The sequence below is a fragment of the Lipophrys pholis genome, assembly GCF_963383615.2.
Source record: "Lipophrys pholis genome assembly, chromosome: 5".
Taxonomy (NCBI): domain Eukaryota; kingdom Metazoa; phylum Chordata; class Actinopteri; order Blenniiformes; family Blenniidae; genus Lipophrys; species Lipophrys pholis.
The window spans coordinates 28687878-28714868 of record NC_137628.1 but is presented as its reverse complement, the minus strand read 5'-3'; the positions used below and the strand labels follow the sequence as shown (position 1 = coordinate 28714868).

The following is a 26991-nucleotide window of genomic DNA, read 5'->3' as shown; positions in this document are numbered from 1 at the left end:
GTGGTTGTTGCATTACAGCAGGGATAGTCCTAATAGTTTGGTGCAGCCAAAGAGAACAAGTCCAGCTTCAGGTTGAATGGGCGTCTTATATGCTTTGGAATAGAAGTCAAATATTTTTGACCAGAAGCCTGTTAGTGAAGGGCAGGACCAAAAAGCGTGAGACAAAGTACTTTCTGACACGTTGCACCTGTCACACATTGGGGAAACCGAGGGATAGATTTTGTGTAATCTGGCTTTAGAATAATGCAAGCGGTGGACAATTTTAAATTGGATCAATTGATGTCTGCTGTTCACAGAACAAGAATGAATTTTAGATAAGCATTTGGTCCACATGGATTCAGATAATTCAATACCCAATTCTTCTCTCCAAGTATCCCTCGCTTTCACAGTACTAGCGGTAATACAATCATTCAATAGGCATACCACTTTTGAAACAAGATGCTTGGAATCGGGAGGGCTTTTGAGAATTTGATCAATTTCATGTTCAACTGGAAGATTTGGAAAATGTCCAATTTTCGATTGAATATAATGCCTGACCTGTAAATATCGAAAGAAGTGTGACTGGGGCAAATTGTATTTTTCCCTTAATTGATTGAATGATGCAAATTTACCATCAACATATAAGTCACTGATTGACACCAAGCCCTTCCTTCTCCAGTCATTGTAAGACTTGTCATGCCAGGGAGGTGCAAAACAATGATTGAGGCATATAGGCGTTTGTACTGATGTGTTTGGTAAAGACAAAAAGTTTCTTATTTGGTTTAAAATCCTAACAGACTGCTTTAACGTATAGCACAGGTTCTTAAAGGACTCTGGTTTCTCAAATTTGGAAAATAGCATTGCTGGTAAAGAGGAGTTGTTGGTAGAGTTGGCCTCCATTTTAAGCCACAGTGGGGTAGAGGGTGTCTGATTGTCCAGAGTACCTTGTTGCCAAAACATTAACGCCCTAACATTGGCAGCCCAATAAAAATGTTTGAAAACTGGCAGGCCCAATCCTCCCTCCATTTCAGACTTCTGTAAGTGTATCTTTGAGATTCTGGCATGCTTGCCATTCCAAATATAGGAAAGGATAATGGAGTCCAAGTCTTTAAAAAAAGCGGATGTAAGATAAATTGGGAGATTTTGACATAAATACAGAAATCTAGGGAGACAAACCATTTTAATCGAGTTTATGCATCCAATCATTGATAGAGGCAAAAGTTTCCAACCTTCAATATTCTGCTTTCATCCTGATATAAGTCCTGCAAAATTCAATTTGAAAATACATTTTGGATCTTTGGGTATAGTCAAACCAAGATAAGTGAAATGGTCATTAACCACCCTAAATGGAACACTTTCCAAAAAGCCTGGTGAGTAAATTTTGGTGAGGGGCATAAACTCACTCTTTGACCAGTTTATGGTGTATCCTGACATTTTTCCAAACGATGTAATCAGGCTATTTGGTGACTCTTAAGTTGCAATCTGATCATGAAATCTGAGTGTCTGACTGTTTTTCGCTCCAATGATTATCTCTTTTTATTGACTGATCTTTTTTCATGGGGTTAGGGTTAGTGTTCCATCAAACCCAGGTCTTACATCGTTTTATTCTTTATTTAATCAGATTAAAGTAAAATCCCTTTTCTTTTCTTTTTTCACACAAAATTTCACTTCATCAAGACTTCAAAGACAAACCAAACATCAACATGGTTTTTGATGGTTGTTAAATTTCAGTTGTTTACTTTGGCTGCTTCGCGTTTGACCTGCCACGGTGGCGTCCTCTGGCCGGTGAGCGTGTCTCGTGGGAGGCGCGTGTTGGCCTGCCTGCGTGTGCTGTGTGGGTGGAGTGCCACGCTCTTTTTCTGTTTGTGGGTGTTTAATGTCTTCACAGATTAGCCATCTGCCTCTGACCAGGCCAAGCCTCCAAACTCAGCCTTGACGTCACTCTAATCTGCTCACATTTACTGCCTGACCCCGGGACCATTCGTTCATTCCTCTTCGCTATGAGACATATAATTTTCATATTTTCTCAACACTGTAAGCTGCACTTTCACTGCAAGCACAGAGTTTACAGAGTGACATAGATTAATCAAGATGTCTCTGAATTTATTTCTAATTTACACAATAAAATGGTCACTGAAACTGAATGAAATGAAGTCAATATTAGTTATTCATGGACGAGTTATTAACCACTAACTACTTTTATGTAACTGAAAAGAGAGCGTTTTAATAATTGTTACTTACAGTACTACATTGACAGCTCCAAGTAATCAAGTTACTCTGCTCCTCTGTTCAAATATTTTTGTGTGTCTGTGTGTTACAAGCTAATCAACCCCGTCTTACCATCACTGCCATGTGTTAGAAGCAAAAAAGACCCCGAATTGCATTTTTAGGGAATTATCATGAACTTATTTCTAAACTGCCCTTATTTTTCAACTTAAATTTGTAACTGCAAATAATGTAAGAACCTACAAATAAATCTTTGTTTTAGGCTACATCACAATCAATTAAAGGCGTAAATGGATCCAGCAGACATGAAGGACTAAATGAGAAGAAGATAAATGATGGAAAAAGGGACAAACCATCTGAGAGTACGAGAAAAGGATGAAATTGACTATTTAGAACCAAATAAAGTGACGAAAGCTGCGAACAGGACTAAGAGACTCAGTGGGACAACATGAGACTCTGACTGTATGTAGTTGTTTTATTTGATGTTTCTATTTCTATCCCGATTTTTTTTGAGGAATTTTTAATTTTTTTAGTAATTGTTTGAAAGAATTAATAAAAAAAATTAACTCCTCGTCGTCACAACTCGATTTCTTCTACAAAAGTTTGACACCAATTCCTCATCTGAAAAGATCACACACATGGATATTTTACCGTCACAGTTCAAACAGTTAGAGAAACCAACTAAGCATCTTTTTGGACGATCTGGAGAAAACACATAACATGAAGTATTCCTACATTCCAAGATCTGAATCAGACAGGCTTGTTGTTGCTACGCGCTGATCACTACACCACTGAGCCATGCACGGCACGTATGACACACGTTATAAAACAGCTGAATAGAGACCAGAACACGTTTTGGTGAAAATAAACATTGGACATCAGAAACCACTTTACTCAGGAAACAACAGGTCTGGTTTTCCAGTTTGAGCCTGATCCTGTGTGACCTGCATGTGTTAGCAGATACAGTCACCCAGAAGCCCGAGCAGCCGGTCAGCAGGATGTATGCTTTTTATTTCCAGCCGACCAGACGTGCCTGATGAATTCATCAAGCATGTGTCTGTTGTTCAGCTCTGTGAAGGCAGTGGGGAGGCTTTTTGCATTTCAAACCTATGGTTTTTGTTTCACATTGTTTTTCACGTTCCAGGTGGGTCCTGCAGGGTCTCAGTTCGGCCTCCTCGCCTGCCTCTTCGTCGAGCTGTTCCAGGGCTGGCAGATATTGGAGAAGCCGTGGAAGGCCTTCCTCAAGCTGCTGGGCATCGTCTTCTTCCTCTTCCTGTGCGGCCTTCTGCCCTGGATCGACAACATCGCCCACATCTTCGGCTTCATCAGTGGCCTGCTGCTCTCCTTCGCCTTCCTGCCCTACATCATCTTTGGGACTTTCGACAAGTACCGGAAACGCATCCTCATCTTTGTGTCGATGTTGGCCTACATCGGGCTCTTCTCCTCCCTCATCGTCTGGTTTTATATTTACCCGATTAACTGGCACTGGCTGGAGCATCTCACCTGTCTGCCCTTCACAAGCAAGTTTTGTGAAAAGTATGACATTGATCACGACATCAATCATGTGGTGCACTAGTCTCCCGGCGACCGATGAATGTGCCTGAACTACCTGACCGCTCACATGCTGCAGGTCTCCCCCAAGGGGATTCTGACATTGTGGCAATTGTAGTTTCCTCATAACGGACCAGTTCAGAGTCCATGTGAGTGAAGCTGGATCAGTCTCTTCTCAGTCTGCTAACTTGTTTACTAAAAGTCATTTCACCGTCTCAATCCTCACTCAAGTCTGAAAACATACTCAGGACATGAAAGCTTCGTCAAGCTGAACGGGCCTCGATGATGATATGTAGAGAAAAAGAGTCTCTTGACTTCCGCAGATTATAGATCAGCCAAGTTCCCTTTAGCTCTGAAGGACAAACAGCAGAGAGGAAAGACAGACTGAGATTGTGTCGACGAGCAGATGTCATAGTGAACAGAGACTTAAGATTCCTCCTTGTACACATTTTCTACACCACTGGACTCAACACTACAAAGGCTGCCCGTCATTTCTCCGACTTGTGGTTAAATTGTTCTGGTTTTACTTCTTCATTTGGCGATGTTGATCATCTTTAGAGCAGAGGTGTCAAACTCATTCTAGTGCAGATTTGATCCTGAGTTGGGCTGACCAGGGAAACAGCCGCGTATTTACCTTTACCGACCATTTCAACTTTTTCCATTCGTTTCAGTTCAAAGACGTATGAGATGTAAATATCTTCTCACAACACTTGAACAAGTGTAACTTTTCTAAGTAAAATAAGTCTTATTTCAAAATTATGACTTTTTTTTAATGACATCTCTTGATACACATTACATTGAAATTCCCACAAAACATGGACTCTATTCCTGACTAGTTCTTTCTCTTGGGTTTGTTGCATCCAGAAATACAACAGATTATAATGGACTCACTTATATGTCGCCTTTTCACTGACAGCAGCCCCAAAGCACTTTACATCATCACATTCACCCATTCACACACCACTGGAGGCTGCAGCCGTGCAAGGTGCTGTCACTCCAATGAGGGCAGTTTGATATTCAGTGTCTTGCCCAAGGACACTTTGGCATGTAGGCAGGCACAAATGGGAATTGAACCTACAACCTTCCAAATGGCAGACAACCGCTCGACCAACCGAGCTATGTCGCCCCCATTATCCCCAAATTGTCCAACTCTGCACTTAATTTGGCAAATTCTGCTGAAAGATCTGAAATCTTCTCTGCTGTTTACAAAGTCATCCTCTAAAAGGTCAGAGGCTAGCATTCCATACTGCACTTAATTAAAGTTTTCTTTGTATTTTTCACATTTAGAAAGTAATCCATCAGGCCCAATTGGATCCTCTGACACCCCTGCTTTAGAACAAAACACATGCACATGAGTGTCAACTGTGTGGCTGAAATAGTAAAAGGGAAACGTCAGTCATGAAATAAGGCAAAATGTCTCTCGAACCACTTGTTGCCTTAATCAAACTATGCCGTTTTACAAAGATGTCTTGTTTGTCATGCGGCTCTCCGTCCACCTACATGTTTCAGACCAAATTGTACCAAAGCAACTTTTTCCTGCTGCTTTTATCTGCTCACAAACGTTTCACTGGCACTTTCCTGTGCAACCTCCTGCACTGAGAAGTTTAAATCAAACTCAGTCTCTTCGTATTGATCAGCAGACACAGCCGTGCCTAAAGAAGGAGTTCGGAACACAAAATCTTTTCTGGGAGTTTTACTAAACCTTTGTTTTGTTTGTTGGAATAAAGGACGTTTTGTGTAATTTTATTGTGAAAGCAGACGGTAGAATGATCTGTTTCACCCTCACCTTTGAAAGGCTTTGACATACGTCTTTTGAACGATCCAGGACTGATAGTGTGAAGCCTGGCTAAAGCTCCGTCCTCTGCAGTTGGTTTCATTTACACTTTTAGGTTTGTGAGCTCCCTGACTGCTCGGGTCGAGTCCCTCGACTTCAGGTGGATGTTTGAATGTGTTCCTGACAATGTGATGAGCTTCACTTTAGGATCCGATTCATCCTGAAACAATCCTTAAGTGTTTCCTTGTTTGATGGTCACAATTTGGGTTTTCGGGGAGCGCTTTTCGACAACCTGAGTTACATTTTGAGGACATTTGTTTCAGTTTTTCTCATGTCTGTATTCAAGCAGCTGCCCCAGTGCATATCGGTACTTTGGTAACATGAAGACTGAATGTTTCGCCATGTTTGTTTTTTGTATTTTAGGAAACCTCTTTACTGTGCCTTTTGATATGCCTGCATGTGAATATTTGAGCTGAACCACAACGATCTCTGTCCACCACCATTTCTATAGGAAGCAGTCACACTGCAGCGTTTGCATCGGGACCAAATGATTTCACCCTTTTTACTGTTTAATAAAGAAGGGAAAGTTTGAAATAAAGTTGAAAGAGTGGTCAAAGTGCCCTTTCATTTAACATGAGTTATATAGTGTTATGTAAGTCTGTTGCTTGTATCCATGTTCAGTCTTTTCACCATTCGTCCTTCCTGTGCAATTTGCATTTTCTCCCTGTGGGTTTTCCAACAATAAGCATCCATCCACCCATCCAGTTAACTTCTCGGTTTAACTTCCACATCGCAGGACAAACTGGGACAGGTTAGTAACCACCAACATTTTCAGGATTGCTGAAAGCCTTCAAGGCAACGTTCATCCCCAAAACTACTATAAGAGTGAATGTGTGCGTATGCATGCAAATCAGACAATACAGACACAAGCCAGTTAGAAAATATAACCTTTATAACTTGGACCAAACATAAAAAAACCAAAAAATAACAATCTTTTGTCTTGATTCAAGACCGTAGGAGGCAAAGGTGGTGACCATCTCTGAGCGAATCTATCAAGGAGACATGGTTTAAACTGGATGTTTCAATAAGCAAACTATCTAAAAAAGTTAAAAGTTGTGAAAATCTATCCATCCGGGGCCGGGTCGCGGGGGCAGCAGTCTAAGCAAGGAAGCCCAGACTTCCCTCGCCCCAGACACTTCCTCCAGCTCTTCCGGTGGGACCCCAAGGCGTTTCCAGGCCAGCCGAAAGACAGTCTCTCCAGCGTGTCCTAGGTCTGCCCCGAGGCCTCCTACCGGAGGGACATGCCCGGAACACCTCCCGAGGGAGGCGTCCGGGGGGCATCCGAAACAGATGCCCGAGCCACCTCAGCTGGCTCCTCTCGATGCGGAGGAGCAGCGGCTCTACTCCGAGCTCCTCCCTGGTGACTGAGCTCCTCACCCTATCTCTAAGGGTGCGCCCAGCCACTCTACGGAGGAAACTCATTTCAGCCGCTTGTATCCGGGATCTCGTTCTTTCGGTCATGACCCAAAGCTCATGACCATAGGTGAGGGTAGGAACGAAGATCGACTGGTAAATCGAGAGCGTCGCCTTTTGGCTTAGCTCCTTCTTCACCACGACGGACCGATACAGCGACCGCATAACTGCAGACGCTGCACCGATCCGCCTGTCGATCTCACGCTCCATCTTCCCCCCACTCGTGAACAAGACCCCGAGATACTTGAACTCCTCCACTTGGGACAGGTGTGAAAATATTTAACTAAATGTCTCCATATTTGGAGTCACACACCATGTTGGACTGCTTACAGACAAATAGAAAACAGTGCAAGACATGAAAAAGGCATCTGATCGCTATTCTGTAAGATGAATAAATGTCCAGCATTTATTCAAATAAAAATTTTAAAACTTTTACGAAAAAAAAAACACTTTTTTTCTTCAGTGTTTACATTCGTTGCTCCGGTGACATTGAAGACCCAAAAACACAGCTCTGTAGTGTCTCTTCCAGCTCGCTGCCTGCTGAGCGAGTTTCCCTCTCGGTGACGATCACGATCACCGATCGCACAACAAAACTGCCCAAAACTGCTTTTCGCACCGCGAGAGATCATCCCGGTCCTCAGCACCCACTGTTGCGGCGCATGAAGGCGTGGCCCCTGACTGAGTGCAGCATCTCGATGAAGGTCAGCGGCCCCACCGTGATGTCGCTGGGGCCCTGCACCTTGAAGCCGGACTTCTGGTAGAAGGGAACCAGGAAGTCCTCGCACATGAGCACCGCGCGGCGCACGTAGGGCAAGCAGCGCAGGTACTGCAGGTAACGCCACATGAGGATGGAGCCTTTCCCCTGCTGGCGGAAGGTGCGGTGGACGGCCAGGACGTGGATGTGGACCGTGGTGCCGTGCGGCTTGTGCAGAGTCAGGGCGTCCTGGAGAGGAAAGAACCAGCAGAGCGGTGAGGAAGAGCAATCCTGATTCAGGTTTAGGATTTCAAGTCTTTTAACTCCAAGTTAAAAGACTTTTTTGTTTTTGTTTTGGTGGTAAGTTGTGCTCTGCTCAACATTGTTATGTTGTGCATTGTTTTGAATTAATCCCGTTTTAATGCTTTTGTTGACTATTGCTTAAATATCTTATTGCAGTTATTGTTATTTTGTGATGTAAGTTTTTATGTGGATGAGTTGCATCCTGGCTGCTCTTTGATTTAAGAAATTTCAGGAATTTACACAAATATTTGAGTGAAAGAGTTTTATTTTCTGAATTTAACAATTTAAAAAAAACTTAACATTTTGAGAGCAAAACATTTCAAAATGATGACAAATCAGGAAACAACGACATCGTCAATTGCACAAACATTAGAATAAATTTAGGTTCAGGGAATCATTCTGTAAATCTCATCTAAAGACAACCAGGTTACATTTTCAGAAACTTTTTTTTATTATTTGGGCCTGTTGTATAATTCAACTGAAGTGACAAGCATTCATTCTATAATAAACATGTAAATATGCATAAATTAATGACTTGTGCGAAAATAATCAAACGGCAGAGAGATAAGGATTGGATGGATGACACTTGGTCTTTATACATATGGTATATTTGGTTTTAAAAAGAGACTCAATGAAACTTGTGACGTTTTGCTTTTTCAAATAAGAAAATGGAAAAAATAAATATTCGGTTGCATGTCAACCACAAAACATGTAAATAGAGGTGTAGCTAAAAAAATACAATATAATTGAAGGATCAGGTTTTGGGCGAACTTTTTATTCTTAACATAAAAACAGAAAGTTTCAACACTTTTTTTCCCCTCTTATTTAAAATCATACAGAACAAAATAAGGGAAATGTTCTGTTTTTCTATGAGTTATATAAGCTCAAATTTTAAGGAATACTATGAAATTGTTTGAAGTGAACAACCCCGTAGTGAGGTGAAGTTTTACAGTTTGATTAAACTTTCAGGGGAAGTTTCTTCACATTCATCTGTCTTCCCTACCTGAAGACCCCAAACACTCATCAACTGTAAAACGTTAGAATCTTCTCTTTCAAGCTTTTTCTAAACGATTTCCATGGGATATTGTTGCTTCCCTGACTCCTAGAAAGTTTAATGATCATGTGATTTACCGGCACTGCCATGCTGACCCTGACTCCCACCTGTCGGTGTATTTCTGGGGAGATTTAAGAGGATCTGTGACATTTATCGCCACTGAATTTCCGGACACATTCTACTATAAATATGCACCGAAATCTCTCCGGTAATCTGTTTTCAACCTTGCGTTTTCGTCGCCGGTGGTAAATCTGACGATGTCCAGGTGTCCTGGCGCTCTGTCTTACCGCGTTAAGCCGCTCCTGGTCCCACAGTGAGCCGATGATGAACGCTACCAGCCGTCCCTCCTCGAACCAGCCAAGAGACAGCTCAGGACACAAGGTGAGGAAGTGACGCACCTCGTCCAGGTGGAGAGGACACTCACCGGACACCGAGATGAAGGCTGCGAGGGGAATTAAGAGGAGACGCAGCTCAATCAAAGGGGTGATATATGTCTCTTACTATCAAAACTCAAATATATTTGGTCTTTCTGTGTGCGTAACGGCGCGGAAAGAATCTGGGCTCGTTCACATCGATGCATAAAAAGTACACCAGTCATACATTTGAGAACAAAATTATTAGATTAAAATTTTTTTACCTTCTCTTTCGATCTCGAACACGCTGATGGCGTCCTCCGGGCTGAGGGAGCGAAACTCGCTGGCGGGCAGCGTGTGTCGGCGGCCCTGCGGCACCGGGGAGCGCATGTGGAGCGGCTTCATGAACGGCACCGCGCTCATCACCGACATGCTGATATCGCTTCACAACAAACACGACGCGGTTAAAAGACAGCAAGTAGGTGGCTCACTCTCCGAGTTTCACTCCGTTTCTCCTTCGGCGAGCACCCGTTGGGACAGCCCGACCTGTGCGTAAAGGGTGCGTGAGAGCGCGCGTCAAGACTGAGCCGAGACCTGAACCCCGCCGGTATTTATACCGGCTCGCTTGTTTATAATCCGTGAGGGCGGCGGCGGATGGCCAAACCCTCCACTTTCCTGACTGAGTTGAACAGTAAACATTTTACCCGGGGTCGGGGGTGTGGGGGGTGCCCATGTGTGGAGAATTATCGGTCTCGTGCACCTCAGTAGCTGATTTGGATCTTAAAGATCATGTGTTTGCGCCTCAGTGTGAATAATGAGTTATTAAAACAGTGGCATACCTGAGGAACAGCAGAGGCTATATTAACAAGGAAGGAGCTATTCTGACTGGTGGATGTCAGTGCCAATTAAAGCGGTCAGACTGAATTTGCTCTGCACACGTTGCCAAACTGGGGCATCCTAAGGACTCATTCTTCTCTTGGCGTGATTTCCCTTAAGGTGGCTTTCCATTTACGGTCCATTGTCCCTTCAAGCAGAGTTTTTCCACGCTTTATTTTCCAGATCCTAAGAGGATTAGCGGATGCGTGGGAGTTTGTTTGTCAACTCTTTTAATAATTTCAAGAGGTTAATCCCTCTGAAAGGATGTCAGACATACAGCCGTGGTCCCAGAAGGTCCACCATGACCAACAGTAAGACCTGCAAAGTGTGACAATTCCTAAGAAAACAGTTATGTAACTGTAACTGTAAGAAAACAGACATCAGGGAAATCACTTCCCTGCAATTACCTCACCTGACCTTAACTAATAGTTAAGGTTCGATGACTTAATTACATAGAAGTATAGTTGTGCTCAAAGGTCCCTGCTCAGGGAGCCACAGTGGGATTCAAACCTGCAAACCTCTGAACAGTCTAACAAGTCTGCCAGGCTAAAATTATCTGGGGTCAATAGGAGAGTCTAAATCAGCCGTCAGTGTGAATCAAAGTAGGTTTGATTCGCTGTTTCTCCATATTTGCCCTATTGTTGGTTCCATGTGGAGGGTGGACCATCGCCTCTGGAATATAAACAAACACAAACACAAACATAAACATTAAGATTTTATGGGTTTGGTCCACTAAAAGTCAAATTGGGCTGAATGTGACCACAAGATTTGACACAAGCCTTTAAAATCAGGAGCAAAATCACAAAGTAATACTAAATGCTTTGTACTTTGTTTGTACTTTGGAGGCAGTTAGAGTACACGAATGGTCGGTGTAATATAAGCATTCAAGTTTTCCTCGTGTTTTATCTGCTGACCTAAAGAGGTAAACGATGCAGCAACATTTCTTTCCCCGACACATTAAAGTTAAGAATGCCCCTAAAAACAATCAAGAATAAATCAAGAAGAGCTTCAACATGAGTCCCTGTACATTTACAGTAAAGAGCTGCCAGCAATGCAGTAAACCTACTGTATTGTACAACAATATATTACTGTAAAATAATATTACAGTATTATACAATTGAGAGTATGAGCTTTCCAGTATAATACTGTCAGCTTTATTCGTTCCATTATACTGTTATTCCACAGTTGCTCCTGTAATCTTCATAAACAGCTTATTGCTGTAAAATGCATAGCATAGAATGTGATGATATAGAAATAATAAATAATTATATGATGACTCCTGAAAATTGCTTGCATAAAAATGGCACTGAAAAAAGACGACTGTTCAACATTAAATCAAATTCAGCCTCAAACACCATCATGTGTCTGTATCATACAAACCATTCTCACTTTGCATGGCCTGCTCCAGGTATTCTCAATGTACTTTACATTGTTCTTATACTATTCCAAAATATATCAATACAACATTGAATTCATAACAGTGATTAACTGTTGCATTGAAAACATTCAGCACTTAACACATTTTAAAACATTCAAGTCTCGTAAAATATAATCCATAAGAACAATTAACAGCGTCAAAACTTGTGTTCCTATAGAATAAACACCGAGGCAAGGAACAAACCTGGAAATTCAAAACGAACACACTTGGACTGGAAAATATTTGAACCGAATTCTGAGACTTCTCATCTTAAAATGTCAACAGGATCCTCTGGCTGCAGCGCTCTTCCTGTGTGGAGACGTGTTGTGGGTTTATTGAAAACCCAATTCAAACTCCACGAGTGGATTTATAAACGCGGCCACACGGGAATTCTTCCCGTCTTCTTGGACGTCACTCCTCCCTGGCCGCTGTTCTCTCAGGGTCGATACCAACGAAGCACCTAATGGAGTAACGGAGTAAGAATATATTAGATGTGGTAGCGAAAGATCATTTAAAGTAAACATTCATCAAAGAAACTTTTTCAGATGCGCATCCATAATAATGATAATAATGATAATAATGTGTCTCATCAGTGTGAGTATGACATAATTCTGACAAACTATTTGATCAGAATGGGAACATGGATACACCAGACCTGTATTACCACTATAACAGTATCTGAGTTCTTTGGTCGGAGACATTCGGAGACATTTGGACAGGATTACATCATGCTTTCATCAGCATTTTTTGTTTTTTTATCCTGGTGGCCAAACTTCAAAATAAGAACGTTGACTACAATGCTATCCCACAATGATTTCCAGATAGTATATAGAATGTAAAATTAATTCCAGGGTAGCTGGCACACCTCGTGCTACATAAGTCAATATGATATCTTAACTCGTCCGCACTCGCCAGTTTAGTCCAATTCTTTTCATCTTCACAGCGACGTGAATTGTGGAACTTTAATGGTGAAAACTTAGAAAAAAACTCAAGTGCAGGAAAACTGAATGATGCATTCAGCAAACAACTGTGAGTTTGCGTGTGTTTTTTAATATGTAAATGCATTATTCAAGGTTTTGCACATACTAAATGTTGCACATTACCATATATGGTTTTCCTGCCTTTACAAGAAATTTACAGTATTAAACTGTATTTACATAGAAAAATATTTTACTGTACAAAATATGCTGTATTTTTACATTAGTTTGTTACACTGTGGAAATAAATTTTCTAATTACATTCCTATTCTGTTAATTGAGATCTCATCAGCCGTGTCCAGGTGAACACTTTTTGTTGAAGTTTTGTGTACTTCAGGGGCTCTTGGTACGGGATCCAGTGTGTCTGTGCAGTAAGGACACAGTATTTATAACAATTCAACAATATAACAAAACACGCGTTGAGAAAACTGCAGTAGTTGGTGTTTTGTCTGCGCTGTACTAACAGGTCAGAGAGTAAGCTGCAGTATTTGGAGTTTTAACTTGTGTGAGTTTTGTTGTGTCACTCCTTGTGGCCGCTGCAGCTCGAGGCGCCGCTCCGCGGTGACGTCCGGTAGTGCGTGATGACGCAGCCACACTGCGTGCCTGGTGACGCAGCCTCCGCAGCTACGTAACCACGTGCGCTCCGCCGATTCCAGGTTACAGCTCCTCGCGCTCTCCGTCATCCTCGAGCTCCCCGCATCACCGACAGCAGCAAGCAGCGATGGCGGAGCCCGGAGCATCGGAGGCGGCGCCCGCATCACCGACACCGGGCCTCTCTCCCGCGGCCAGCCCCGGCTCGGAGCCTCCCTCCATGGCTCTGTCCCCCTCGGCGGACGGCTCCCAGCGGCTCCTCTTCTCCCACGACCTGGTCTCCGGACGGTATCGCGGCTCAGTCCGGTTTGGCCTGGTGCGGATGATCCACGGAGAGGAGGAATTTAACTCGGACTCGGATCTGGATGATGGCGGAGGGAGAGGCGGAGATGGTGGAGGAGGTGGCGGAGGAGGAGGAGGAGGAAGCGGCGGACGGGTCCCGTGTGGCTCGGACACCGAGAGCGCCGCGGACTCCCCGAGCCGGCCTCTCGGTCGCGGCTTCGTCCGCGTCCAGTGGTACCCGGAGGGAGGGAAGCAGGACATCAGGGAGACAAAGGTACACACGGCGGCTAAGCGCGGTCATGTTTTCACCGACACTGTCCGGTGGCCGCAGTATGACAGCGGGGCTCCGGGAGCGTCTCGGTCCGCCCGTCGCTTCACTTTAATCCGCCAACCGGCGGGCTCGTCGTTAGCACATGCTAGCTAGCATAGCTCGTGTCAGCCGGTCCGGAGCAACAGAACCGGCTGGTTCCGTCCGAGAGGCTCCGGTTCACCGGCTCTCACACACACCGAACACAAGCACCAGGTGACGGGCTGAGGGAGCAGAGCTGCGGGGAGCCGCTCTGTGCGTGAGGCTGTGCGGGTTCTGGCAGGTGCGGGTTCTTCCTGTAAAGCTCAGGCTGGTATTGATCGGAGTTCCTCGGCAGGGTGTGACCCGGCCTCAGCCCAGATCCTGCTCTGCTATTTCATTCATGTCTCGCATCAGACAGTTTTTAATGTATAATCTGCGTTTGTTTTGACGAACATCACATTTCCTCTGTTCTTCTAGAGAATTTGCTCTATAAACCCACGTTTATTTTGCATTTTATTGTAAATAACAGACCCACTGATATAAACATTGACGTCTACTTACATTGAGACTTGACACACAAACAAATCATTGTTTATATAATCTTCAAGAAGCTAATAGAAAATATAGGCCTGCAAGTATTGACCAATCAGTCAATTGGCACTAATGTTTATTTTGGACTACAAAATGATGTTACTCGAGCTCATACACTTTAACACACACACCTAGAACAGACGACACCAGGTACTTTTCTATTTTGTCATTTTTTTTGTTTTTGTCACGGGTTGGCTTTGGAGCTGGAAACTACCAGTGTGTATTGAGGAAGGAAACAAATCGAGAGTGAAAGTAGAGTGACACATGTAGCATAGTAAACTGATCATAATTGACCTGCGTTTCAGCTCACAACCTGACAAATACAGCAAATAAGACATTTCAATAGTTTCTTTTTCTGATAAAATTCAACAAGCTGCTATGGCAGATCATTTCTGTCACAATGTCAGTATAAATTATCATCTTTCAAAGTAGTTATTGTGTATGATCTGACATACTTTCTCCAGCTTTTAACAAAAGCTGATTATATTTGTTGAACCTACACTTAATTTGAATAAACATTTAACCTCAGAACCTGAACAATATCCAGTGTAGGAAGTTAAATAGGCCAGATAGACTTATACAGATAATAAATAAAAGTTTTGATAGTTTCATGGTCAAAACACCAAGGCTTAAAAATATTAATGTGCCTGAGTAAAACCCTGAAACCTCATAAATTCGTCCCATAACAGGGTGTTACGAATTATATAGATTCACTAATTTACTAACAGATGTTGTCATATTACTTGCAAACATTTCTGGCCACATTACATAGATGCCATGTTTTTTGTTTTGTTTTGTGTGCTTAGATAATCACTATCGCACACAGTCGGCATGTTTTAGTCCAGTCTAATAGAAAATCTGTTGTCTTTATGGGTTTTTATTTGGAGGAGCTTGAGCGTCATCATTAGTCTAAATTGAACCAGTGAAGATGTGGGAACCCTGCGGTCGTGTTGCTCTCCTGGGCTTCTCTAGATTTCTCCCGGGCTTTGTGGAAAAAGGGTCAGCAGGTTTAAAGGAGGACGGCTCTGGAGAGAACTCATACAAACTTGTTTTAGATGCACAGGGTGAGAACAGAAGAAGGGCTCAGGTCACTATTGTTTGGTCTTTCAAGCTAAATGAGTAAAGTTCTGGTGTGATGGAACAAAGGCCGAATGCTGCCTCCCATCAACAATAACTCTGTTGACACGCCGTGCGGACGGTTGACGCTCTGTCCTCTAAAGGATCGAGTGCGTTAAAGTGCATGTATTTGGATTTGATTGTGTAGTTTTGCTGCGATTTGCTCGTCTGTGTGCACTTGATGCCCCATCTCAACAGGCTCCTTCTTATTTTCTGTGTATATATATATATATATATATATATCCAGAGAGCATGGTTTCATATTCTTATCAATAATTCATCATTACTTCCTGCAGTAGGCAAAGCTGCATATCTTCAAGATGATATTTGTAAAAAAAAAAATACTGACTTGTATTTATTCTCCGGGCTGCACCTCGGTAGGATTGTTTCCTCCCTGGAACGGTCTGTTGGAGAAGCTGCTGCTTAAACTCTGACACCCTCGTTTGAGGCTCGAATAAAACTTGTGTTTTCACAGCAAAACGAGACTTCAGAGTGCAGCCGCCGTCATTAGGTGGAAGTTATAGCTCTATTCTAAGTTTCTTTGTTGCTTCATTAGAGAGCCTGAGAGTTGAACCACTGAGCTGCACCACAGTACATCATGTTTAATTTACCTGCACGCATCATCATAACACCGATTGTGTTCTTAGTGTTCCTGGAAACGGTCGACCCGTTTCATTAAAGGTTGGTTGGGAAGCCTTTCAGGCAATAACTGGCCGACAACTTTACTATATTATACAACCGTCACTGAAACACTCGATCTGTCCTGTTTATTAAAATTATTATTTTTTTTTTTAGATCAATATGGTGAATTTGCTGCAATTTTTTTCCTTCCAAAATTTAAATTAGGTTATTTTTTTTTTTGCTGAGCTTTGTTTAGCTCTTGAGATAATAGTTTATTTTATTCTGTAAGAAGGTTCTTTCCTTTTGAACATGTTGATGAAGAGTTTGGTCGTCGCTCCTGCCGAGGTATCGGGGTGAGTGTTGAAGACCTGGGTACAAACGCAGGTTGCGTGGAAAACCAGCCAACTCTTAAGATGTGAGCTGAAAAATACTTGATGTGGCGACGCCTGTGAGAAAGAACGGCCCGGTAGACTGTCATCACTATGGCGATCCTGAGTGTTCAATACAATCGTTCAGAATAGTGTTATTCATTGTAATTGTTTAGATGGTAATCTGCTTTAAAACGGCTCAAATCCGATCTGACCTCCGTCATTGTTTCTACCAGCAGCTCTGAAATGCGAGATGACACAAAGCACAGCAGCGACTGTGAGCACAGTATTTTTATTTATTTATTTTTATATGGTGCACCAATAATATTGATATGGAAATTCAATTTCATCCTTCAGACAGATGCTACACGGTTTGTGCATCTGTGCAAACTGTGTACTGTCAACAAGCACCAGGCCGATTCATTTTAAAACGATTTTAAGAAACAAACATGACTTTGGTCCAAAACACGAGAGGTTCTAAGTCCATGTGAGACACAGACCGGTTTGGACTGTCGGTTGGTGTGTGTGAACTTGAAGTTTTTATATTTTGGAGCTAAAGGTGTCAATCTAGTCAATTAATCGAGTGAGGGAGTGTTTCAATCCAGATCATCAACAGGAAGACGATAAACTTCAAAGTTAATCAAGTCACAAGTCACAGGAAATGTAGATTTCCAATAAGGTAAACACACGGTTAAATATTCACTGTTCACTATCGGTCATCAGAGTATTCTTATCACTAACAACCACCAAGCCAGAGGCATCGAGCCTCATGAGCCGTTTCCTTAAGACAGCCTGTCCAGAAGTGATGGACTCCACCTTCTCATACGCCTGCTCCTGATTGGTCGATGCCCCGTTAAAGGTCACCCAGGAGGGAACAAAGAGGCACTTACAGAACAATGGAGGAAAAAAACACACACTTAGATGTTTTTATGGTGCTGCTTCTTTCCCTTTTTTTATTTTTTTTTAAATCTTGAACACGACTTTAGTACCCGGAGCGAGGAGAGCATAGTTCTACCCAGAGTTTGGATAGAAGAATCCTAGATCTGTTGAGGTGGGCAGTGTTGGATGAGCTGTGAGAGTCTGGGATGGCAGAAATCACTCTTTAGCCTCATGAAGGAGTCGTAGGAGCAAACGAGACAAAACACAGGCAAGAGAAGATTTAGCCACTCGTCTTGGCGATCACTCCTCAAAGTGCAGATCCTTTTATAGCCAAGCTTCTTGTGTTCGTTCCATCCATGGAATTATCAGAAGTGTATCGATGACTCGGGTAAATTGAGGGTGTTTTCACACCACGGCTTGGTTTGATTGAGTAGTTTTACATTTTTTATTTATCAATATAAAAATATTCAATTAATACCTTTTAGAGTTAGTTTGGTTTATTTAATTGAACACAAAAGCTTTGATAAGTAATGTCAGTTTGGTTGAGCAGCGAATCAAAAACAACACGATCTTCGTGTTTTTAGTGGAATTAATGAATCAGGTTCTTCGACACGATGAACAAACCTCCGTACGCGTTTTGGTCACAGCAGTGTTGAAATGAGAGCGACGTCTGCAGCGCACTCCTTCAATCCAACACATCACTTTTTCTCACCCCATGAAATCTTAATAAGTCTCCCTGGAGGAGGAGGAGGAGGAGGAGGAGAAGGAGGATGTATGAACGGGGACTCTCTGGTTGTTGGCTGCACCGATTCCACTTCCACATGCTGGTTTTATATCAAGTCAGTCGGGATCATGGCCGACTTGTTTCTTTGCCTTCGAGGCTTCGGAGCCGTCGCGTCGACAGTTTGAATGATCAGAGTGATTCCCTTTAGTTTTATCAGCATAATGGCTCAGCACAGCATCCGCACACAGAGCCTACGCACGGTATTGTTGTACAGGCCTTCGTGTTCTTCACCCTCCTGGTAATGATCGGGTGTTTCTATTCTCCTGTATCTTTGCTGGGGAACCTCTTAACCTGAATTCAGGAGTCTGGGTTGAGAAACTGGGTTACGGAAGGTGGAGTGTGAAGAAAATCTGTTACCTATACAGAAGTAAAAAGAAACTGGCTCAGTTCCACAGCGATGGAAGAAACTGGGCCATGTCTTTTTCAGTGATGTAAGATTTTAATATACTTTGGCGTTTTGGTTGGAAATGTTGCATCAAGTCCGACTGGAGATAGTGGTCATAGTTCCTGCTTATATCTTTGCATCAAACCGGTTCAAAAAGTGTGAGCTGCTATTTAACTGTCAGATTTACTAGGTTTCCATCCAGGTACAACATTACTTTAAGAATGTAAAAAAACAAAAGTCTGAATAGGATCTGATATTAGTGTATCACATGTGTGCTAAATATTGAAGCTGAACTGGACTTCTGTCTCATTTTATCTCTGGAAGAAAGGATTGTTTACCACGCTGCCACCTTGTGCTGGAAGTCGGAAACACTTCTATTTGTCTTCGGTTAAGATGCGAAGTTTTCGTTATCGAGTTGCATAAATTTCAGTATTGTTGGAAATGTGATGTTTTGAGGGCGACTGAATAAAATTGCAGGTCGAACTGTTGTAATTGTACCAAAATATGTTGTATGAAGTTTCTGAAAGCGAGATTCTCTAATAAGACTCGACACAAACCTGCCGTCCAGAATCAAGCAGTCAGTAACTTAAACACTTTATTCTGTCTGTAGTTAAATTAACTGATACTTTTCTGGAGCGCCCGTGTGTTTTTAACAGGAGAAGGATGTTTTATCCTGTAAGGAAAACGCAGGCAGCATTTCACTGCTGCCGAGGTCTTCTTGATTTGTGGGACATGAGGATGATGATAACCAGCTCACAGCAGGTTTTGGTTCCAGTGAGATCTTGTTCTCCTGCCTCCTCCTCCTCCTCCTCCTCCTCCTCCTCCTCCTCCTCCTCCTCCTCCTCCTCCTTCTTCTTCTTCACCACCACACTGCAGTGAGCACGTTAAAATAACCCGCTCTGTGTCTGATTAGTCTTTGTGATTGTCAGAAAGGGACACCTGGTCTGTTTTCATGAGGAAAAATACCTGAAAATGAGACTTCAGGCGAAAGCAGATATGTTCGATGTGAACGCCACATTTACCACTTGAAGGTGTTGTTGTATTGTGACTGGCTGGAACATTTCTGTGGATTTATACACTCTGATGTATGTGGTGGGAGGTGTTCTTTAAAATTCAGCGTGTGGAGCAAAGCATTTTCTGCTCCGTGGCACTGAATTAAATGCACATTTTGAATTTGATGCCATTCAGAAGTGAATGTGTCGCGTCGTTCAGTGCTTGTGTGAGTTCAGGAGCCGGATTTACTCAATGAGCACATTGGAAATAAAACTGCACGCCGGGCTGTCCCCCGCTGCTTTGGGCCACTGGCTCCAGACGGCGTTGCCAAACACACGGCGGCCCGTGTTCTGCGGCACGTCCTTGAGAAATCTCTCCAAGGACAGGAGTGCACTGCAGCAGGTACCCGGCAGCACCGAGGGAACAGCCGCTCGCTCCGTGTCAGGGTGTCCCGACATTTGACGAGTCCTCCAGAGAGGCAGCCCCTCCCGGTCTCCAAGCTGCAGCGGTCCAGCCTCGGCTGGCCGGAGAGGCTGGACAAACCAATCTGTTTGTCTCAGTGCAGAGGACCACAGGGTGGAGCGGGGACGTGCTGATCATGAACCCATCGGAAGCAGCCACGCAGAGCAGCAATTTTGGGGGGGGGGCGTTGTGGGTCTTGCTCGGGGACCCCGGTATGTTTTTTGGACACATAGACGGGGAGAACATGCAAACTCCACACACCTTCTTGCTGTGAGGCGAGTGTGCTAACCACTGCGCCACCGTGCGAGCAGGGAGGCTGGAGCTGGACAGAGTTTACTGCACTGCAGACAGAAATGAGTAAACGTGGCTAACAAGTGTCACACAGATAAAATATCTGGAAAGCCAATGAGAAAAGACAGGCACTTCAGTCCCACATGGCCGTCTTCACCTTCCGAAATGCAATTGTCAGATAGAAAAGCGACCCCCAGTTCTAATATAGAATTCTGACCCGTCCCATGGAAAAGTGACCTATGTCTCAACACATTAATGCATAAAGATAATAAAAATGTGAAAGGAAAGACCAAATAATACACTAAAGCAGTGGCTTATGACATGTAACAAGTAATATTTCTATTAAATATCTACATTAGAACATTCTTATTAGCAAAAGGTAAAGTTTCATATTAGGAGTCAAAAGTCATTTTTCCATACTAGAAAAGTGACCCGCTGGTCAGAATTCTATATAGAAAAGTGACCGCGGGTCACAATCCTATATGACACCATCAGTCCACCTTCTGCTCTGCTCCAGGATTTAAATCCCACTTCTGCTGCTGTTCCAGGCTCTTCTGCCCTCCAGTTGGCAGTGATATGCACGCTTATGGATTCACTGTCCTGAATACAAATCACAGTAATTCATACGTTCTCTATACAGCGTTACTCATCTCGGTTCCACCAGACACTGGAGCCAACACTACTGATAGTGGCTGAAAGCACACACACACACACACACACACACACACACACACACACACACACACACACACACACACACACACACACACACACACACACACACACACACACACACAGGGAATTTAATTCATCAATACGCCTCAAAAGCAGGTCCCAAGCCCGACTCGGACTGGGGACCTTCTTACTATGTGGTGAGAATGAGAAGGGAACCCGTTTGATAAGATGTGAAGGAATTTCCTGGAGCTGTGTGGAGACGATCCACTCTGCAGACTAATCAGAAGAAAACAATAAGGTTTGGTTGCTGTGTTTCATTGCATGCTTGTTAAGTTTCACACGGAACACGGTGTCATGGACAGTTGACTGTACGACGTTGTACAAATAAAGTGGTGCTTTATGAAGTGAACTGAGAGAATCTGTAGGTTTTACTACTTTTATAGCTCTCTTTTGAGGAGGTGTGGGAGACACTGTGGAAGCCTTTTCACTCTGCTTGTTTAATACTTTGTACATGATCGTCTGAATCATATGAGTAAGTACAGCCACAAAGATTACAGCCTGGAGCCACATAGTGTGTGTTGTTTTCCATGGCTGGGTGCTTTGGAGTGCTTCACTTCAAAATGCTTCTGGGAGAAATGCTGCTGCTTCTTTTGTTGTTTTGTTTTCTCCAGACAAATGGTCACGTTAGAAGCTGGTCATGTTAAGAGAAGACCGATCTCACTGCAAACTGTGAGACCACACCTCACAAAGGCCTTACACTAGCACCCACACTTTAGATCCACGAAAATGAAGAGAAAACGCGACCAAAGTCACAAATCAAAGTGGCTGCAAACATCCTCTGTCGAGTTTGAGAGACAATAAGAGCCAATGAGTCTGTTGTAAGAACGTGAGATGTGAAAAGTACAGATTTTTGTTTTAAAATGTTGTCCACAAACAAAAAAATACTTTAAGGATTAGAAATGACATACTATAGTCCAGTAATGAAGTACAATTATTTTTGCCACATCAAAAAGTAATGTCTTCACTGTACACAGCTTTAATGATTAACAGACCCCCCCCCCCTCCCAAAAAAAAAAGTTTTCTCTTTTCCAGACAAGGGATAATCACCATTTTCCTTTGTTATTGATAAAACAAACTGTTATATCCAACTTAAAGATGAATTTAAGGTTCCTTGCCCGTGACTCTATATAAGTGATTATTTCTTACTGGGGAAAATGACTGTGGGGGTTCAGAAGTTACTAGATGGAGGAGGTAGGTGGCGCTCTGATGCTGTACAGATAGCTTTCGTGAGTTGAAATCAGTAATTTGAGTGTCTTTCTAATGTTCTGCCACTTTCCTGCCTATTATCGTCACGTCAGTAATGAAAGAAACGCTTCTCAATGTAATAGTTTATCGTCAAAACACCACAAATTATAACCCCATGAAATCAACCTACAGTTGAATTAAACCTTTTTGATAATCTCAAGCGAAGCTGAGATTTTCTTTTCTTTTAACCTTTTATGAAGGCAGAATTTAGAGCAGATCTGTTGTGACTCTTTAACCTTCGAATGGAAAATGTCAACAGCGAGTTACCTGATTATTTCACAAAGGATATTTTCAAAACTAATGTGCTGACCAACTTCACACATTGTAAGTTGTAACTTACAGTAGATGCACTTCTCATTGGATGGGTTGAAAGACGAGGGGAAATAAAGGGTTAAAATGAAGGGCGAGGCAGAGTGCTGCAGGTGAGGCTAATGCTTTCACTGCAGGGTGAGATCCATCCATCCATCCATCCATCCATCCATCCATCCATCCATCCCTGACTCTTGAATTACATTCAAGTCACTGCACAGACTTCTTTCCTCTCTCCTCCGCCCTCCTCCCACGGTCGTTGGAAATGGTTCCTGTTCCTGTTCGGCTCTCGAAATGCATTTTTGCTGCAAGCTGTCTGAGTACTGGTAGTACTTGCAGGAGATCAGCTTACCGCCGAAGTGCTTTTAAAACACAAGGTCCCATCCAGTTTGGCAGAACAGTCGGTGTTCCTATACAATCAGTTGGAGGCACGAAGTGTGACTAATACTTCTGTTAACTAAATCCTTGTGTGACTTGCAGTGGTAACATGATTAGCAGGCAGCAGCATAAATTCATACCACAATTAGTTTATAAACAAATCCAGTTACTGTCTGAGTGGAAGTGGCCTTCTGTATTGTGCTGATCACATTAGTTTTATTATTTCTATTTATTTAGTCTTTGTCTGCAAATTAACTGAACTCAGGCTATTTATTCAGTTAGATTGAGTCCGGACAGTTTCCTCTCGTGAATATTCACTAGTGTGCCTGAATCCGGCACATTGCACGAGATTTTAATCAGAGGTGATGAAGAGTTTAGTGTTTTTTTGTTTTTTTATTTTGGAGAATTTGATTGGGATGATTGTTTGGGTCTGGTGTTATGGTGCTGAAAGCTGATGCCGTTTTCATCGATTGTAAATGGCCACTCTGATGTTGCACTCTGCTCCCAGTCGGCAGCGTAATTGCTCTTCAGATGAAGCCATGCAGCTCTCGGCGCTGTTTGTCAGGCCGGCAGATTGACTGGCAAACGTTGGCGTAGTCTGGGACAGTGGTGCAAACTGCACAGGCCCTCCCAGTTGTGCTGCGGCGCCGGAGTCTTGGTCTTGGTTTTGAGCAGGGGCAATGTGAGAGCAGAAACACAAGCGAGCGCACTGAGCATGTACGCTTCATTTAAAAACAAGAAAAAAAAACTGCTTCTGCTGCTGACTGAAGGATTTAAAGCTCAGACATTGCCCTCGTCGTAATTTTTCAATACAATGGAAATAGTGAGCTATAACAGATTTTTACACAGCAAGGACTTCAGAGGGAAATGAACCTTCATTGACGAGAGGAAACCAGGGATGATTTCACTCGGCGCCACAGGAGCAGGGATTTATTAAAAAGCTAATTTAACGGCACAATGTTTGACCTGCAGTTGTTGTTTGTCGATTCATTAGTTCAACTTCAATGGTTCACGGTTTTCCCCACTGGCATTGGGGCGCCGGGCGGGATAGAAGCAGGACAGATTGCTTGTTCATCACAGAGGCGATAGAGGGAGAAAGACCATCACCCACACACACATTTAAACCCAGAGGCAATTTAGAGTCATTGATCAGCCTAACAAGAACTAAGCAGGGACTGGAGGAGGAGAAAACCAAAGCACAGGCAGAACATGCAAACTCCACACGGTCAGAATTGATCCAGGATTATCGAGACTTTAGGCAAGAGTACAAACCAATGCACTGCCCCGTCCTTTTAGAGCCAATTACAAGAATGTAACACATGCCAGCTTCAATGAATTGTGTAATTTAAAGATAGTTGTTACTACTCAGTGTTTAGCCATCATTAAAGAGGCTATGAGACATCACACTCTGATTATGTTGCAATACTGTAAACAAGACATTATATTGCATTAATAAAAAGGTACTGTCACCAGAATTCATTTATTTACTGATTAGAATAGTTTTTGGTTGCAGTCTAGCATCGTTTGCTTTGGTATTTGCTCCACAGTACAAAGTAAAAACAGCTGGTTTTGTGCTTCTTCCACTCCAGCAAATAGAAAATCTGTTACAGCAGGAAATCACTGATTTTCTTCCGTCTCTGCTGACTTATTGATGGTCGTCTGACCTCTGAGCACACGACACGCCAAACTGACCATGTTCCTGCACCACAAGCTGCCATGGCCGTGTTGATGGCACGGAATGGGGATGCAACATGGGAAAAGTTTGATCCCAGTCTCCGTCACAGTGGTGGTGAGCACTCTTGCCTACAGTGAGAATGTCGCCAGTTGGATTCTGGGCTCAGAGGCCTTTCTTTGTGAATGTGCATGTTCTCCTTGTGCACATTCACATTACCTTCGCCCCAACTTTCACTGGCGAAGGTAATTAGCTTGGTTTAGTGATCGGTCAGTGGGGACATAGGTCAGTGTGATCATGAATTCTATCGCCCTCTGTTGGATCACAAGGCAAACTGCAACAATTCCTCTGACGCACCATAGAGACATTTCAAAAAGGTCATTTTAGCTGGAACGTGAACTTTTCACCTCGCGTCCGAACGAATGTTGGAAATGTGACTAAAACGTGGCAGCCCTTCGCTGCCTTCACCCGCCGGTAAGCTTGGATTAATTAGTAAGTATAGAAAATGGGTCAGTTATGTGCAATAGGACGCGTCGTGCTCTCTGTTGACTTGTTTCATGGTCGGTTGTCTTCTGCAGTCATGGTGCTTTCACTTTTCTGTGAACCACACTGACTTTTCCTCTTTTTATTGCCCCTCTTCTGCCTCATTGACCCTGCGACCCCACATATCTCCACTTGTGTTTTTAGACTTTCATGCAACTGGGTCAGTCTATCAGCATCCACCAAAAACTGCTTTACAGCCAGTGGTGGGTTGTTTTGCTGCCGCCTCTGATTGATGCACATCTGTGACATGGTGTAGGACAGATCCGAGCCTGCCGATAAATCCCCTCCTGTATTGCTTGTAATTACCACCAGTAGGGTGACGTCAGCTGCTTGTGCTTACTGTAAATCTCATATGACAAGACACAAATCTAGCAGCCTTTATGATCCACCTTTCAACACTCGCTGTTCCCAGTTTTCTTAAGCTCTCCTTCCCCTTTCCCCCCTACTTTGCCCCTTCCCGTCTGGCTCCTCCTTCACCACCTCCTTGTCTTTTTTATTTTCTCCTCACCAGGCTTCCTTGTGTCTTTCTCTCTCCCTAGCTTATCCCCCATCCTGTAACAGCGCCCTCTCCCTTCACTTTTCACCTCCTTCCTCACCTCCGTCAGCATCTCGGCAGACCCGTGTTGGAGGAAGTAGTTGACGTAATGTGGTGCTGACTGACTCCAGTTCTTGAGATAATGGATATCATTTGATCGTCTCCTTCCTCACTCACTCACTCACTCACTCACTCACTCACTCACTCACTCACTCACTCACTCACGAGGGACTCAAAAGTCTCATCTCTCTTTCTCACTGTATCCCTTCTTTAACTTCGACTCATCCTCCCTTTTTCCTCTGTAGCATTGGCCCTGCCCATCTCTCTCTCTCTCTCTCTCTCTCTCTCTCTCTCTCTCTCTCTCTCTCTCTCTCTCTCTCCTCTCTCTCTCTCTCTCTCTCTCTCTCTCTCTCTCTCTCTCTCTCTCTCTCTCTCTCTCTCTCTCTCTCTCTCTCTCTCTCTCTCTCTCTCTCTCTCTCTCTCTCTCTCTCTCTCTCTCTCTCTCTCTCTCTCTCTCTCTCTCTCTCTCTCTCTCTCTCTCTCTCTCTCTCTCTCTCTCTCTCTCTCGTCTATTTCTGGTTCTTGCATTTCTTTTATTTTTTTTGGGGGTGGGGGGCATTTCTCTCGCTCTCTTGAAACCAGCCTTCATCCACCACTTGTTGGGTCTCTTGCTTATTGTTCCCTGCTTGTCTTCCTGTTCTTGCTGTCACACCCCATCAACCTCTCCTCAAGCCCTCCTCCCCTTCCACCGTCATCTCTGACTTTTTCCATCTATTTCTTCATCTCCATGATTGACTCTTTCGAGAATCCTTCATCTTCCTCTCTGCCTCATATTTTCAGCCTCGATGTGACTGCAGTTTTTCCCTCATTTGATTTTTTTTTTCAACCGTTCTTCTCTTCCCTCGTTCTGTGTACTGTCCTCTATCCTCCAGCTCTTAGTGCCCCTCCACCCCCTCCACCCCCTGTCCCTCAATCTTTATTACTGTCATACTTTATTGTTGATTTTTGTTTCATCTCTCAAATTACAGTCAGGGGATGTTTCTATAGCCAAACTGTGCGTGCGTGCGTGCGTGTGTGTGTGTGTGTGTGTGTGTTTTCAGCCCTTCTTGTGTGTCCTGATCAATACACTTCAGCAAGCTTCCACTGGCTGTCAAGCAGCAGCATATTGGACAGTACTGATTGATTGATGATTGACTCTTTTTTTTTTTTTTTTCTGCTTTCCAACCTGATTTGCAAGGATTTGCC

The 26991-nt window shown here is 43.4% G+C and overlaps 3 protein-coding genes across 5 annotated transcripts in view; 2 read left to right on the top strand and 1 right to left on the bottom strand.

Annotated features, from left to right (window-relative positions):
• LOC308110115 (inactive rhomboid protein 2-like) overlaps positions 1 to 6160 on the top strand; it is a 36793-nt gene extending 30633 nt beyond the window's left edge. For both annotated transcript variants that reach the window (XM_080464206.1, XM_080464207.1), the window contains exon 18: positions 3350 to 6160. In XM_080464206.1, coding sequence (XP_080320332.1) covers positions 3350 to 3781 — 432 coding nt within the window. In that variant the 3' untranslated portion in view covers positions 3782 to 6160. The remainder of the gene's footprint in view (positions 1 to 3349) is intronic.
• Positions 6161 to 6460: 300 nt separating this feature from the next.
• On the bottom strand, positions 6461 to 9993 carry aanat1 (arylalkylamine N-acetyltransferase 1). Of its 2 annotated transcripts, XR_013935334.1 has the most exons (4): positions 9692 to 9993; positions 9342 to 9496; positions 7254 to 7946; positions 6468 to 7034 (listed from the first exon to the last, which is right to left on the bottom strand). XR_013935334.1 is itself a non-coding variant. In XM_080463120.1 (3 exons), the coding sequence occupies exons 1-3, from the start codon at positions 9837 to 9839 to the stop codon at positions 7641 to 7643; spliced, it is 609 nt and encodes a 202-aa protein (XP_080319246.1). In that variant the 5' UTR covers positions 9840 to 9991; the 3' UTR covers positions 6461 to 7640. The 2 variants fall into 2 exon arrangements, 1 of the variants encoding a protein (XP_080319246.1); XM_080463120.1 differs by having other exon boundaries at positions 6461 to 7946; positions 9692 to 9991.
• Positions 9994 to 13398: 3405 nt separating this feature from the next.
• ube2o (ubiquitin-conjugating enzyme E2O) overlaps positions 13399 to 26991 on the top strand; it is a gene marked incomplete at both ends in the record, with an annotated part of 36011 nt that continues 22418 nt past the window's right edge. The window contains one exon of the mRNA XM_080464322.1: positions 13399 to 13824. Coding sequence (XP_080320448.1) covers positions 13399 to 13824 — 426 coding nt within the window. The remainder of the gene's footprint in view (positions 13825 to 26991) is intronic.